We start from the raw sequence: 16,900 nt of genomic DNA on the forward strand, positions 1-16,900 counted from the left end.
TTTCCTCTGATGTCTGTCTTTTCTCTGACATAATTTTTTTATATGCATTTCTGTCTTTTTTCTTGTCTTTTTTTTTTTTTTTTGTAGGTATGTCAAGGGGAAAAAAACAGTGGTTTCAGTTCTTTATGTCTCATACTCCAGTCTCTGGAGTTCTTCTGTAGGCTGTATGTTGTTAATGCTAATCGTGATAGGGGTTTTTACCTCTGACTGACTCCTACATGTTAGCATTAACACTGTATCATGCCTCTTACCAGAATTCACATGGAACAAACTGCTACTGTGGGAGGAGAACAGAAATCGTGAATCAGTCAGTACTGTGCTGGGAAAACCTCCGTTCTACGTGTAAAAAGATGAGTTGTTCTGCATACAGGCATGTTTGCTAGAATGTTTGCTAGGTTTAGAGTCAATGGAAAAAGCAGTGAAAAAAGCAGCTTTGTGTATCAATAAGTACGTACCAAGACACAAAATGTGTAACATTTTGAGTGCAGCAACCTGCTTTTTATTTTGTTTTCTTGCTTTTCAGGTCTTCTGGCTTTACTTCTCACAAAAATATTTCATTTCTTCATTTTATTTAGGAAAGAAAAATGATGAATTAAACTTTTGGCATATATAACTGTGCATTCTATTCATTTCTACAAAATTTTTTTATATGTAAGAGAAAAACTAACAGAAAATGTTTCTCTGAGACTTTATTGTCAGTTCATTAGGAGAAATGGGTCAATGGGTCATTAGGAGAAAATGAAAATATATTTATTTTACTCTAGGATTACCAGTGCATTCCCAACTTTTAGAAAAAAAATCACAGAAAATTCCAGAGACATAGGAAAGTATTGTTATATTTATTTTGTGGTAGGTGAAAATAGACACTGAATACTCACAGTCGCATGAAAACTGAGTGACAGAGCCAGTCTTTAAAACTCACTATCTTATGCTCTAATGAAATCTGCTTAATGATTAGTTTAGTTATGAAATATTAGTTTGATTGGGGAGCAGAAAGGGAAACAAAAAAACCTCAAAGTACTCACCATTAATTAAGAAAAGGAATAAGGTTAATGTTTGTGCTGTATCAATACATATACCCTTTTCTGTTCTCAGTGTTTTGACTGTGAACCCCCGGCATGAGGTATGATTACAGAGCACCTCGAGACCGCAGACACTTATGAATCAGTGGCCTCACATATAAAACAGTCTCACATATGAACAGTCTCACTGAAGATGATTTTTCCACTCAGACAGAACCGCTGCAGGGCGTAAATGTTTTCCAAATCAGCCTGTCAGTTCAGTGGCTCCCCTGGGGATGCATACAGCCAGGGGCCATGCACACCAAAAAGCAGAAGATACCTTCATTCCTTCCAAAGTCAGAGCCATAGATCTGAGAGGGGATTCTCAATGTGGTGAAGCACATTTTGTTGAAGAAAAATGTATTCCTATTCATTTCATAGGAAAAATAGCTTTGAAAGTGGGGAGGAAATTGTGGTGAAAGAGAGGAGGAGAGTTGTTGACAGAAATTCTTGTTTCTTGGTACTAGGGTGAAACAGTGCAGCGCAGTTTGATTTCCCTCTCCTTTTGAGGCACAGTTTGGCGGTATCAGTTCTCTTGCTGAAGCCAAGGTGGTCCCCAAGCCCATAGGAGCAGGGGAGTCCCAGGCTCGCAGGTCACAGCTGCTTGTCTCCTCCGTGGTGCAGTTACCAGAGAACTGGCAGCAAGCCCAGTGCTGCCCTGATGTGGTTGCAGTACTTACGGAGCACCTAGCTGCATTACTGACATTGAAAGTCAATTTTAAAGCTAAGATTTCTGTGAAATGCAGAAATCTGGAGATGCCGTTAAGCTTGTCTCCACAGCTTAAATTCCCCCATGGGATGTATAGATTAAAGTGAAGTATTAATTAAGTGATTACATTTATTATGTCAATTGTGCTCACAAAAGGAAGATGTTACTTGATATTTTCCTTGGTTCCTCATCGCATTCAAAGAAGTCTCATTTACCGCACAGCACCCCAAGCCTGCAACCAGTAAGAGATTTTTTTCTCTTCTTCAAAGGCTTTAATTAACAAACATCAGAGCAGTGTAGCTGGAGTACAGTACCGTCCTCAGTGCTTGTGAATGACACAGTGCTGAAACAATGACCAGCTGTGACTTCCTTACTTCATCCCACCTTTCCACTCCCCAGCCCGGACTTCCCACTTCTATCCTGTATAGACACATGTTAATAGAAGGTATATTAAGGAAGAAAACAACTCTTGCTGTTCACCATTCTTCCTGATTCATAGTCATGCTATAAAAATCAGATGTATGTTCCCTTACATTTTCTCTCTTTAAAATGTAAGTTGAGTGACCTGCAAACTTCAGAAATAAATAGCAGATATAAATATGGTCATTAGACCATTTATATGTGTTTTTTCTGTATAGCTGATTCCCCAGAAAAGCAGGCATATTAAGTTGTAGATATTATAATAGCAGATATTAAAAAAATAGGTTTCCTTTTTACTCTGAAAAAATGTTAATGCTGTCCATGACTGGGGTTAAATCTTGTGAAAGACCACAGCGTGATAGCATTACCATTTTCAGATGGTTGGTGCTCTTCAAGAAATAGCCACTGCCAACTCTTCCCATCAAACGCCGCTATGATATTGAGTTCCTGTGTCTGGATTCCTTAAAAAAATAATAAAACAAATGTAGCTGCACTAGCAAGTTCACTGGCTTCAAATATAGCAAAGTATTGCAATAAGCTGAGTGGTATAGCATTAGATAAGTTACCAACCAGCCATAAGAGATTACTTTTCGCCAGAGGTTAAAATAGAAAGGGAAGCTCATTCTGGCTGCTGTCATAAAAGGACTCGACATCTACTGATGATTGAGCGTTTTCATCACTTGCATGTGTTCAATTTCCCAGGGAAGAGTTTCACTTCCTTGGTAAGATAAAAATAACTCTCTCTTGACATTTAATTCCTTCTGTTATGAAGGAAGTCAGACTAGATCATAATTGCCTTTTCTATCTCCAATATCTATGATAACATGGATTACAGAATATTTCTTGGGGAAAAATTCTCACTTGGTCATATAATGTGTATACAAAGCTGGAACTGACTCAGCTCAACCTTCCTACTGCCACCTTTATAATCAAGACACCATGTAGCTTTAACCTTGGTATGGAGTTCCCTTTTTGGTTAACGCCAATAAATAAAAGGGAAGGCTCAAGAGTCCTAAGCTCAGAGCAAAATTTCTGCAATTTGGGAAAGTTTCACCTCTCTTTCAAACAAGAGGTAGAAGGAGGAACAACGTGAACATGAGAAGCCATGGAGCTACTCCTGAGATGTGCAACAAGGAAGAAGAATTCAGTTCCTGACTTCTCCCCTGTAATCATAGAATCATAGAATGGTTTAAAGACCATTTAAAGATCATCTAGTCCAACCCCCATTCCTTGGGCAGAGACACCTTTCACTAGACCCGGTTGCTCAAAGCCCTGTCCAACCTGGCCTTGAACACTTCCAGGGTTGGGGTATCCACAACTTCTCTGGGCAACCTGTTCCAGTGTCTCACCACCTCCATTGAGAGAGAAAAAAAATTTCTTCCTATTTACTCCCTATCAGAATCTGGCCAGTGTCAACTTCTGCTCATGCATGTTGGCCTAGATCACCCCATCCTCCCCTTTCTCCATCATCTGTGTTTTGCAGTATTTGTGTCTTCCTAGATTCTTCCTTACCTTTATCTGGCTCTGCATTTCTTTTACTGGATGGATACAGTAAAAACTGCCTCTTTAAACATGAAAAGCAATTTAATAAAAAAGAGAAATAGCCAAGGAGGAGACTTTGCTTAATCTTGTAGTCTCTTTTGTCCATCTACCCTCCCATAATCCCTGTTAATCTCTGGGATCTACAGCATTCAGTATAGAGAAATAACAGTATCTACTTTCCTGTCTCTTTTTGAACTGACCTACGGTGGTCTCTTTTGACTTCTTCCAATGGAGATAAAATATAGAAATGGTAAAGTACAAAAATGGCCCTGAGCTCAAGGATGACCAAATCTCCCTGTTGCTCTGTGGCTGCCATGAGCACATTCTCATGCTCGTCCAAGAAACACTTGGGACTTTTTTTCTAGTAGTGGCATCACTTCATACAGATTGGGTAGGGAGTACTCAGAGTACCTTATGATCCAGCCCCCAAAGATGTTTCCCCCTGCAAGTGTGGCTCTGAATCCCTCTGTGGCAGAATAGGAAAATGAATCTACATCTCCAACTTCTTTGGAAAGTGCTGTCAATACCATACCGCCGGTAAGAAAGAAGTGGACACTACTTTCTATACCTGATTCTCTTTTAACTGCTGTCTTCTGGGAGAATCTGGTGCTTTTAAAAGACATCCTCCAGCTCCATCTCTCCCAAAGGAAGACCTGCCTTCTGGAGCCCACGTTCAGCCGAGGTGTGAGCCAGCACCAAGTTCTGCAGAAGTTTGAGCTTCCATCTTTTTTTTTTTTTGTTTTACACACAGACCTCGGGGGAAGGAGGGGAGAAGTTTAATCTCGTGTAAACTTCAGCTAGCAGCCCTCAACAGCATTTTCAGTAATGTAGTTCTGCACTTGCAAAAGCCCCTTCCATAGGGCTTCACCCCAGCCGCTGGGGCACCCCCGGCTGCTCTCCAGCACCGCCGCTGCCCCAGCCACTGCTCCCACCCAGCGGCAGCAGCCCCACAGGTGCCCCCGCCTCCGCTGCAAATTCCCCGACCCGGCCCGAACCCACTTGTCATAGGGCCGGGAAAGGTCGGGAAAGGGAAATTCCCTCTCCAGATTTTTCAGCCCAGTCATACGCCTTTCAAATAATGCCTTACACTGAGCACTATAAAAGCCCCACCCCACCAAAAAAAAAAAAAAAGCTTTGAAACATGAAATTCCTGTTAAAGTGAAATTTCCTAAGGGGAAGCAGCATTCTCACCTTCCTCTGCAGGCGGTGGAATCCAGGAGGAATTCTGAACTGGATTCCCAAAATACAGAGCAGGCATCAGGAGACTGCGTGGGTTGGTGAGGTAACTGGTTTAAATTCAAAACAGGCCACCTGCATCGGTTCCCACTTGCATAATTTCCCTGTGGTCTTGGGTTAACCAGAGATAGCAGGTACCTCAAAAAAAAACAAGCAAATTTTGTGTTCCTCAAGACAGGAACCAATGCCTGCTTTTTCAGCAGCACCAGAGCAATAGCTCCAAAGCCAAACTATACTCCCAAAGGTTAGGTTTAAAAGAAACACAAATATTTGAAGTTCAGTGCAAAGATCATTTGGTCTTAAGAAAATATATAGAATGTGTGTGTGTCCTTTTAAGTTAAACCTTGAACCAAGAATCTTATTTAAAAAAATAAGCATCTGATACCATTATAAAAAGCTATCTGCAACATTAATCAAGAGGAAAAAAAAAAAAAAAACAACATCAGTCTTTCAAGTAGCCTGAGAAGGCACGGACTATACTTTAAAGATGTGTTGTATTTAACAGGAAAGTAAACCAGAGGTCATAGCCTGTTAGCATATTGACAGACTTCAACCTTCATTGTATGCCAGTAAATTTGAATAGCTAAAGATTGCACTAAGCACAGAAATGCATAGGAACAAATGTATTTTAACACATACCTGAAGCAGATTTCTGCAATTTCACCAAAAGCTACTGTTACCGCTTGCATTTCTTCTTCTGTGCTCTGACACCTTCAGTATTTACTTACTTACTATTTAGTTCGATTAAGCTAGGTAAGATTTCCTTACCTAAATGTATTTTATTGAACTGCTACCCTGCTCTTACGAAACTATAGTGTCAACTGATTAGAAAGCACGTGATGCAGTTAATGGTAAAAATAGTAATTGGGATAAAATTCAGAGAAAATATTTGCACTTCAAATAGTGATAAAAATCTCTTCTGGTATAACAAGAACAGCTCTAATGAGCTAGGGATGAGAATACAAAATGTCAGAAAACATCATCTAACAAAAAGCCCTTGTGAAATTTAATTGAAGTCACCATATTTAAATATCAAAGAATGAAAATGCATCACAAACCTTACTACGCTGGGGATGCAAGTAATAGACTACATTCCTGGTACTATTCTGGAAAATGATCTTTAACTGCACTTGCACAGCTGAAAATATTAAACTCAACGAACTTCTCAGCTTTTACATTCTGCTATTTTTGTATTAGTAAAGCAATGGCAACTACAGAGTTGGCTACTGAATAGAGTATTTTGAACCGGAAACACAATAGAGTATCTAATTTCAATTCTGACAGGAAATCAAAATGAGTAAAACAATAATCTTTTGTAACTCTTCATGGGCTTCTGAAAGGTTTTTTTTTTTTATTTTCTTTATTATTTTTTTAAAGATACTATTTGTCTCAACTTTCTATTGCAGTAGGTGAAGAACTCAGTGGAATTTCATCGGGAAGTTCCAGCAAGAAAGAAACATCAGGTCAGAAATTAGAAAGAAATACTTTCTTCATGGAAGACCAACCAAGGGGTCTTGAAATTATATCAAGATAAAGGGGATGGCCTTTCCAGCTACAGTCTGTAGGCCAAACTGCACTAATCACACAGGACAACATATGGACACATACAATTGTTGTTGAGATAAGGACAAAGGTAACTTGCAAGATGAGTTATCGCAAAGAAAACATTACTGTTTTTCCTTCCCCCCCCCCCCTTTTTTTTTTTAAATTGACATTCAACTGGACTGAAGTGTCTGATACTGGCGTTAGATCTACCCATGATTTAGGTCCACAGAATTTAAATGAATTAACCAAGACATTTTTATATGCAGCACAAATAAGTCATGTAAAAATACACATTTTATTATGTACATTTAGAGGTTAAAGTTAACTTAAATTGATACAGTTTTTCCTTCTTCAGTTCCATCTTTTGCCTCACGACATTCTGCTGCTGCTTCCAAACATTTTTCTTCAGTGACCTGCAGAAACATAACAATTCTGTTATATTTTTAAACATTATTTAATTCTCCTTGATCCTGGAAAACAATTATTGTCTCCAAAATTAAACAACTTGAATTACAAACATCTTCAAACTAATATCATAGGAAAATATCACGGGTTAGGCTCTGAGCACATCCTTGGGCTAGCAAGTTTCAGTAGACATACAGCATTTTTTTCTCTCTCTCTTGCCACACAAGTACATAAAATATTTGACCTGAAGGCTCCAAAACATCTACTGTTTAATTCTTATGAAGATTTCCCACGCTTAAGCATGCCTTGGAAGTGAGTCTCTGGTTATATGCAGCTTAGGATATTTTATAGTTCCATTTATCTTAAGAACTTACCTTTTGCATTTATTCAGTCATTGTAAAGCTTCTCTTGGATAAGTACGTTTCAACTTTGAAACACTCGTCGTTTAACAGAAGTGTGTTTGCAAGAAACTTATTTTCCATGTATGTTTTAAACAGCAAAAAAAATACTCAAACTATTGCATTTATGCAGCTTACTGAAACAGCATTCCCTTTTATCTCCAGTAACTTCCACCTAGTTTCACCCAGTGGTATTAGACTTCATCCCTGCATTTACTTGTAAGAAACATGTTCATATGTGTTCTCTCAAACCTGTGGCAGAAAACTTGTTACTACCTAAAATCTAGGTAAGTACGTTATTCCAATTTTTAGTTTTCTTATTTCATGTTCACAATTAAAACAGGAAAAAATACTTTTAAATTTTACACACACGATACCAACATTAATTCTAGAGACAAATTTGAAAAATACTAATATAGTTTAAAGTGATAATTAACAACAGCTTAGAGATTTCGTGTGCATCTGATTTTTCTTCACCTGTGAACATTTCTAGTCCTAAAGATATGTTCTTGAAGACATTACCCATCTCTAATCATTCAAATTCTACTCTATCACAGCATATCTTTATATTTGGTAAGCTATACTTCACCGCTAATGAGACTTACCAGCCTCTTCGATCTTTCCAGAAGTTTGTGCCACACAGTGTGGTGAGCCTGTATTAAACATCATTAAATGATAAATGTTGTTACTGGAGGAAAAAAAAAAAAACAACCAACAAAAAAAAACCCAACCCAAAAAACAGACTTCTTATAGAATAGATTCTGACAAGTGTATAGAAATGATGGCACAAAACCGTAACAATCCCTAATTCAGATGTTATAGCTTATGATTTCAGTGTTCAATTTGCCCATGTTCCTTTGGAGGACTTGAATAAATGTCTGCTGATCACATCCATTCATTGCGGGGGTAATGGGCAAAAAAGGGAATTAAAATCGAGGAAGAGTACACAGAGACAAGGTGAGGAACCCCCAATGCCCACTTGTCCCTTGAAAACTTCCCCGACCGAGACAATAGCCCATGTGCTAGACCACAGGTCAAAATCATATAAGTCAACAGAAATGGGAAGAAAGACTCCTGCCTCCACCTATAGTTCTGCAAAGCCTTTGTTTAAGACTGATTAGTGCTAAGACTTTTTTTGTTACTGTTGTTAAGTTTTACTTTGGTGTCATGAAAGACTTTGAAACAGTATCCTTTATCATGAGTATAAATTCAAAGTTCTGCTCTTTCCCGAACATGAATAAACACTATCAGCAGCCTCAATTTCAGAAGATTAGCATGCACAACTAAGGCAAGGTGAATGAAATATCCATGCAGAAACTGCACAATCAAAACACTTTCAGTACTGAAAAATAACATCAAGGGCCCTCTGATGCAAACTTTTCTAGTTCTGATTTCACATCCACAATAGTTCCAAGAAAACAAACCCCAAATATCCAACATAGTCATCATCATGGACCTTCCCTTTCTGCTACTGTTCTCACCTCTGAATAATGTTCGGTGACCAGCACAGCATATAATAAAGATCAGAAAGTAAGCCAAATGCACTAACTTAAAGAAGGAAAACCTGTACAAAATGGATTAGTTACCTTCAAATGGATTGGCAGGGACACACCCTGGAACCTCCTTATCAATTCAGATTGGTTAGTCTGAAGATTATGGGCTGCCGTTATCTCATACTGGAAACAGAAACTTGTCCTTGGAATATGAGGGCCTTCAGTAACATCTACAAAGTCACCAAACCTGATGGGAGCAAAAACAAGCCCCTATGTCAAATATATTCGGAGAGAAGTACAAGCCTATTTGTTTTTATTTTTGATTAGCAAATTCGTATCTACAGAACAGATAAAAGAAAATCTAGACAAATTCCAAACCAAATCTAAACAAATCCCTAGTTCAGCATTTCCAGGTTTCATGAAGCAAAAGTACAGGTCATACAATTTCCTAAAATGAGTTTATGAAATTTAAATCTCAAGTCTAGAAAGAGGATCCTAGGTTTAACAAATCTTTGAAAGCATGTTGGCAAAGTGGGATAACTGTCATTCACCAGAAAAAGATTTGTCTCCAAGATCAGACATTTTCCACGCCACACTGTTTACAACCTGCACAGATATTTCCCTTTCAGGTCTTGGAAAACTGCAAATCAATTAAGAAAACTAAGAGACAAAAATATGTGCAGCAAAAGAACATTCAGAACAAACCTCTCCTAGAAATCAGTGGGTAAGCCCATTTTCCCTCTTACTGAACAAACTAGAGAGCAGGAAGAAGGAGGAACAACAGACACAACATCACTCTAAAATTCCAAGAACCGTCACTGCAAAGACATCTGTTCCTTTAGAGAGATGAGGACTCCAAAATCAAATGCAGAACAATTTAGATATCTAGAAAACTGAATATCCTATACTAGCCTAAGCTAGTCACAGATTCTTTTATAGGCCCGAGATACAGCACAAGCTTCCTGCCTTCAGCAGGAACTTTGTATCTTACACTGCATCCCAGGAGCCAGCTCCATTCTCACCTTCACCACTACAAGGCAGCAGCTTGCCAGTTAGGAAGATCTTGACAACTTTGGAAGAAAAATCCACTATACAATGCTAACTCTTGTTTTCAAACAAGTATTTAGTTTGTATTTTATTTAGCCTGTCAAGCTCTATATATTTATTTAGATCTTATGTAAAAGCATTTAAAGCAGTCACACTTCTCTGGCACTTACCACCTTTAACATAACAAGAAATAGAAATGTAGTGAGATCCACCAAGTGTTAACTATCACAAAACAATGATTGTGTTAAAAAAAAAACAACACCCAAATAACAACTTAAGACAGATTACAGACAGCCATGAATACAAGTGATTTCTATATTGAAAACCATCACAAGTAAGTCTTCTCACTTGCAGAGAGTACTTGCAATATAATCAAATCTTTAAGTGAATCATTACAGAATGAGAGTTCAGTTTCGCTCACCTATGTAGTGTTACAATTCCTTCCATATTCTGAGAAGCTTTTCGTTCTATCATCTCCATTTTGTATCTGAACAAGACAAAAAAAAGACTTAAAAAATCCTCACCTTTAACACCTAGTTCTTATAAGAATACTTAAGAGATTGATTTAAGGAGCATTCTTAAAATTAATGCTCATATTTATGTGAGCTTTGAAACAGGCTTAAATTCTTAATTTTATGTAACACGTATTGGCATGTTTCATAAAGCATGTCATACAGACCTGTTAGTCTAACCTCAGTTCCTGGAAAAATTATGGAGAAGATTATACTGAGTACTATTGAAAGGCATTTACAGAATAACGCAATCATCAGGCACTGTCAACATGGGTTCACAAAGGGAAAGTCCTGTTTAAGTAATTTGATATCCTTCTATGATAAGGTCACCTGCCTAGCGGACAAAGGGAAGGTTGTGGATGTAGTTTTTCTGGATTTTAATAAGGCTTTTGATACTGTCCCTCACAGCACCTCTGGACAAGTTGTCCAACTGTGGGATAGGCAGGTTCACTGTGCACTGGGCGAAGAACTGGGTGAAGGGCAGAGCTCAAAGGATTGTAGTGAACGGGGCTGCATCTGGTTGGCGACCAGTCACCAGCGGTGCTCCTCAGGGTTCAATTCTAGGGCCAGTTCTGTTCAGTATTTTTATCAACGATCTGGATGCAGGAGTTGAACACACCATTAGTAAGTTTGCTGATGATACCAAACTGGGAGGTGCTGTTAACTCTCTTGGGGGACCAGAGGCCTTGCAGAGGGACCTAGACAGATTGGGGCACTGGGCTATGATTAATGGGATTAAATTTAACAAGTCGAAATGCCGGATTCTGCACCTAGGATGGAGTACTGCCAGGCATGAGTATAAGCTGGGAGAGGAGTGGCTGGAGAGCAGCCCTGCAGAAAGGGATCTGGGGGCGCTGGTTGACAGCAGGCTCAATATGAGTCAGCAGTGTGCCCGGACAGCCAAGAGGGCAAACTGCATCCTGGGGTGCATCAAACACAGCATAACCAGCCCATCAAAAGAAGCAATTATCCCTGCTGTATTCAGTGTTGGCGCTGCCTCACCTAAAGTACCGTGTGCAGGAGAGGTTTAGACTGGGCACTAGGAAGCATTTCTTTACCAAGAGGGTGATCAAACACTGGAACAGGCTTCCTAGAGAGGTGGTCAATGCCCCAGGCCTGGCAGTGTTTAAGAGGCATTTGGACAATGCCCTTAATAACATGCTTTAACTTTTGGTCAGCCCTGAATTCGTCAGGCAGTTGGACTAGATGATCGTTGTAGGGCCCTTCCAACTGAAATAGTCTATTCTAATCTATTCTATTCTATGTATATGTCATAGGAGGGCCATGATTTCTCAGCAGTGTTTTATTCAGAAAGATAAAATGAACCTACTACTTCAAATAAAAATAAGAGGTTTTCAAGTCACATGTAAGACCAGAAGACACTATCAGTGTTCTCTGCTCTTTCTACACACACACAAATACACATACAATGTCTAAAGCTATTATCAAAAGTCAGCTCCCAGCTGCTGTCAATGCTTGTCAGCCAACATAGCGAAGAGATGCTAGTCCATATGTCACATTAATATCATCTTCATTATTAAGCTAAAAAACTAGTTATTTCTGCAACTTTAGCTTTAGCATAATTTTATTTTGGTTCACAACATTATAAATTATTTATCATTTCCACCCACCTCTCCCCAACCGCGAAAAAGCTGTGGACCAGAGAATGTTTCTCCCAAAACATTGCTTAAGTGTTTTTTTCAGCAGAGAAGACTGGAGTGTTTTGAACAAGCCTTCTTTTATAGCACAAGCCAGAGTATTTTACCCATTTTCCCCTGCAGAGCTCCAAAACTGTATTTCATCAAATCTTCATTTGAAGATACCAAGATATGAAAAATCTACATTTCTTTGACTATGAAAGCCTTTCAGCAAAGGCTGAGAGTAACTAGCACATCAAGTCTAACCACCAGAGCTTCAAATTAAAAGCAGTGAAATCTTGAAGCTCACTATTAAACTAAGAAGTCTACAGTCTTTCCATTTGTCACAAAACTGCATCCAGTAAAGATGCCTGGTGTTGGCCTCTGGAGAGAACATTAAAAATGAAGTAAGGTAGTGTGACAAAGAGAACAGAGGCATGTTCATTCAGAGTAGTCGGAGAAGTAACTTCTTACTGCACCTGTCACATCTTATTTTAGCTTTACAAAAACAGACAGAGATTTAAATTAATTTCTAATTGCCTTTCTAAAAGAAAGGCAAATTCAGACACTTACCTGTTATGTTGAAACATTTCACGTGCTACTTTTGCTTCAACATGCAGTGTTTCAAATGGCAGGTCTTTATGAATTAGCTTTCTGACATCCCTTGTAAGAGAACGGAAGTCGTCCTAAAAAAACAGTTGATACATATAAAACTGTCACCACTGTTTCACAGCTGTACTGAATAGACAACACATAGGAAACACTAAATATTAGTCAAAACAATAGGGATCATCTGCTATAAATCCTAAATATAAGAATATTGCTGTAGGATTTTAACTCTCGCTATTTATCTGCAACAGATTGCTACAGATCATCGCTGTTTGAATGGACTGATTCAATACCCAGTGAAATCAACAGGCATTTTTCCATCAGAAACAACACATATTAATTGGAGTTAAACTTCTCAGGTTTTCCCAACATGATATACACACATACAGTCGTGCTGCTGTTAAATATTCATCTGGGTATCCTGTTTCTCAGAGTCATGATTCCACTTATAAATGACCTCTATTCTGATGGAATCAAAAGAAAAAAATACTAAATAATTAATAAATAGACATTGATCACCTTGGTCCTGAACCCAAAGCTCTGCACACTCAGATTTGTCGATAAATAGGAAATTGTTATTAGGAGAAATTACATCTATAATGTCACTTAGAAAACATTTCAGACTAGGTTACTTCAACTACAAGATCATATTGAAAAACAATTCTGCATTGTACCAACATTGCTTTGTTAGCCATACACACCTCTGCTAATATTTGGGCATGAGAACAAGAAAAGACACCAGACGAGTAAAACACTCGTGATCACACCAGCTACCAAACAGTTATGAGACTTAAAGGTTTTAGATTATTAGATTTACTGAAGAGCATGAAATATAAGCAAGCTATTAAGGAAAGCTTCAGCTGAACGTGCTCACGGTTCTTTTACAACAATAAACTCATTATGCTGTAAACCACTAGGTGAAAATACATACATTACGCACATTTTTATTTCCAGTGGGCTTTATTCACAAAAAGGCTATAGGGCTATGTTTGCATCTGCATTACCAGGCAAGAGTGGCTGAGTAGGAGCAGATGTGTATAGTAACAAAGATGGCACTGAGGTCCCAACAGCCACACCAACTATTTGGGGAATTGTATTTCAGACCAGAGCTGCTCTAGCTCCATACACTTAAAACCTGTAAGTATTTGGAGGACAGCTCTAGGTTTAATTTCATCTGAAAGGAACCCAGTTTGTATGCTCTGAGACCACGCTGCCATGAAAGCCAGTATGCGGTAAATGCAGAGATTAGTTTCCAAAGAGTACTCCTGACCTAAAATAAAATACTAGTGTAGATATACCCTATGAAAAGAAAAAAAAAAAAAAAAACAAAAAAAACTCGCTGCCCCTTCTCCCCCATTAGAAAAGAACCACTGGGCAAGCTTTATAACTTTTCGAGGAAGAAGTTATTGTGCTTACATTTGTTGGTTTCCAGTCATTCAGTCTATTGTCCAAAATTACATCGTAACAGAAAGCTCCAGAGATCACTGCAATTCCAATTCCAAAGAGAAAAATATTCATGTTTGTAACAAAGTACATATTTCATTGCCACAATACACACTTATATCAAAACGAATGAGAAGAAAAACAAAATGATTTCAAGAAACCCATCACAAAATATAAATTTGCAGCTATGACTATACAGTCAAATGGTAGATTAAACCTGTATCAGGTCACAGATGAGCAAAAGCTGTTACTAACCCCATTTGTATTTCAATAATCTTCCAACTTGATGTATACATCATAATTTTTAGTATCTCAAGCGCTCACAAGGTTATATAGTCATTAGGGCAAATTTCACAGCAACACATCACATCTTCTAAATACCTTACTCGTGTAACTTCACAATAAAAAGATTATGTTCTCAAGTTACTAATTTAACCTATGAAATCCTAAGTGGTCTGAAACCCAGTTGCCACAGACCAATTTTCTGTACTTTAGTAACAAAATTGTTTTCAGTGTGATTGCTATAAATTAAAGGCTACAACAGCATGTAATACACAAATCAATGCTAAGTACCTTCAATAATTGGAAAAGGAGCCTCTGACTTTTTTGGTAACATTATTAGACAGTCACTTAAGATGCAGCAAAAGACAATCAGTATAAAACACTTATATCACCTGGCACTTCTGGAGCTTTGATCAGATTCACTGAGTACTCATCTTTGAATGCCCGCTTTAATACACATGCCATGATCATGCCACAGGAACGCCAATAGGCCTATAAAGAGAATTTCAAAGTACAGATTTGTTACCTAGAAGCTAACAAGCCATACCAGACGAGCATCAGCTATTTATTCCAAAAGAACACGAACATTTAACTGAATTAGGCACAAACCTAGCTGTCAACCCAAGCATTACTTTCTCTAGTATTTAAACTTCTATTTGGAGATGATTCTCCATATAGAATCAATCAAAAAAATCAAAACTGCACTTAAAAATACAAGCCAGATGTTTCCCTGGAGATATTTAAAACTGAAGTCATAGAATAATACAATATAGGTTGAAAAGGATGTCCGCACATCACCTAGTCCACACCCCGGTCCAACGAACGATAATGTGCTGTGCCAACCAACTATTAAAAATACCTGAACTTTCACAACAACAAAGTTCAAGAAAGCAGACAGAAGGGGACATACAGAATCAAGTGGTCATATTCAGGCTCGCCTATACTGGGATAAGATACAGACTTACCTTGTTTACTTCCTCTGGATCTTCATCTTTGAAAGTAAGGAACTGAATTTCACATGATTTGGTCAAGGGTCTGTACATATCCCAGACTTCACCATCCACAAGAGCTAGAACCGATTTCCTGCAATGCCATTCAGTTAAGTCTAAAGAAAATGAAAAAAGTGTTACAGTTATTAACCATACTCCTCAGAGTCAGGAGTTTAGAACCCTGTATTTGTAACAACAAACTGCAAGTTTTACTTTTGTAAATGGCTTGGAAGAATGAGCTGTTAACATAGCCTCCAAAAATTAACTCAGTTTCTGCTGATGTATTTTAGTACAAATTACTTTAAACATACCAACTACAAATATTGTGAATGCACGCCTGTTACCTTGGTCGTTAAAATGTCAATATCAACATTTCAAATTTGCATGACAAGTACTTCAACTGACAGCACAGCTTTCATCACCAGTGGCACGACTTAGCTTAAGAGTCCATTCACTTACGCATGGCACAATTGTATGGAGTAGACAAAGCTTTGTTCATTACAAACACACTGCCAGGGTGAGACTTCCCAGTGTATTTTACTTCGATTTTCTCGATTCGTGGATACAGAGATAACTGTCTCTCTTTCTCTTTGGTAAAGAGCTCATTACGCATCTTAATCACCTCCTCTGATGTCAGTCGAGAAACAGTCGGTGTGGACATGAACCCTGGTAAAAGAAATAATCTAAAATAAGCAATAAGGAGTTTTTAAAGCCTTTTTATAAGATGCTTGTTTCTACAGAAAGGAAGACAGGCCACTGCACTGCTAATCCATGTGTTTGTCTCAATATGCATAAGGTGAGCCCTTCAGCAGCTGCTGCTGCCCGTCCATTCTTGGTCCCTGCAATGCCTGCGTGCAGTCACGACAGAAAACTCTGAAGCAACGAAAGCTTAACGACTTTTTCTGGCGGCAAAGGCTCCTCCCTCAGACAGGCCCCTGCGGACCGCACCCGCGCCTCGTCCCCATGGCCGCCGCGCCCCGGCCCGCGCCCACGGCGGCCTCCTGGGGCCGGGGGCCCGAGCCGCCCCGCACGGCCAGGCCCGGCCGCCCCAAGCCGGGCCCCTCAAAGCACCGGCGCAGGACAAGCCCGCAACCAGCCCGGCGCCCCGCTGCGCCCGCACAGGCCCCCGCGCCCGGCCCGCCGCCACTCACGGCACCCTTCCCGCCCGCCCCGCAGGCGGCGGGCGGCCCAGCGCGCCGCCATGCTCCGGCCGAGTCCCGCCGCCCCGGTGCCTCCTCCCCCGGCTCCGCCGGAAACAGCGGCGGCGGCAGCGCGGTTCCGCCCGGCGCTCCTCCCGCGGCCGCCAGGGGGCGCCGCGGGGCCGGGCCGGGCCGGGGCCGCCTCCAGACGCAGCGCGGGGCCTGCGGGGCGGCGGCGGCCCGAGGGCAGCGGGGAGCTGGCCCTCCTCGCCCCCAGCTTGTGGCCCTCCCATCAGTGGCCCCGTTACCTATATATTAGCTCCGTGTGGCGGGGTGACCTTGGCTGGACGCCAGGTGCCCGCCGAAGCCGCTCTATCGCTCCCCCTCCTCAGCGGGACAGGGGAGAGGAAACATAATGACAGGCTCGTGGGTT

At 40.0% G+C, this 16,900-nt stretch overlaps 2 protein-coding genes across 2 annotated transcripts; both read right to left on the minus strand.

Moving 5' to 3' along the window:
• Window positions 1-862: 862 nt before the first annotated feature.
• LOC148055701 (uncharacterized) lies at window positions 863-5,840 on the minus strand. Its single transcript, XM_087759140.1, has 5 exons — window positions 5,608-5,840; window positions 4,924-5,106; window positions 4,301-4,485; window positions 2,559-2,651; window positions 863-2,190 (listed from the first exon to the last, which is right to left on the minus strand). The coding sequence occupies exons 1-5, from the start codon at window positions 5,655-5,657 to the stop codon at window positions 2,186-2,188; spliced, it is 516 nt and encodes a 171-aa protein (XP_087615266.1). The 5' UTR covers window positions 5,658-5,840; the 3' UTR covers window positions 863-2,185.
• A 949-nt stretch (window positions 5,841-6,789) lies between these two features.
• Window positions 6,790-16,561, minus strand: MRPL39 (mitochondrial ribosomal protein L39). The gene is made up of 10 exons (XM_087759139.1): window positions 16,480-16,561; window positions 15,788-15,994; window positions 15,305-15,444; window positions 14,732-14,831; window positions 14,031-14,098; window positions 12,579-12,691; window positions 10,278-10,343; window positions 8,903-9,056; window positions 7,922-7,969; window positions 6,790-6,926 (listed from the first exon to the last, which is right to left on the minus strand). The coding sequence occupies exons 1-10, from the start codon at window positions 16,529-16,531 to the stop codon at window positions 6,840-6,842; spliced, it is 1,035 nt and encodes a 344-aa protein (XP_087615265.1). The 5' UTR covers window positions 16,532-16,561; the 3' UTR covers window positions 6,790-6,839.
• Between the last annotated feature and the right edge of the window lie 339 nt (window positions 16,562-16,900).

Source organism: Nipponia nippon, unplaced genomic scaffold (genome assembly GCF_047370975.1).
Source record: "Nipponia nippon isolate SJK-2023a ecotype South Korea unplaced genomic scaffold, ASM4737097v1 scaffold_2, whole genome shotgun sequence".
Lineage (NCBI taxonomy): Eukaryota > Metazoa > Chordata > Aves > Pelecaniformes > Threskiornithidae > Nipponia > Nipponia nippon.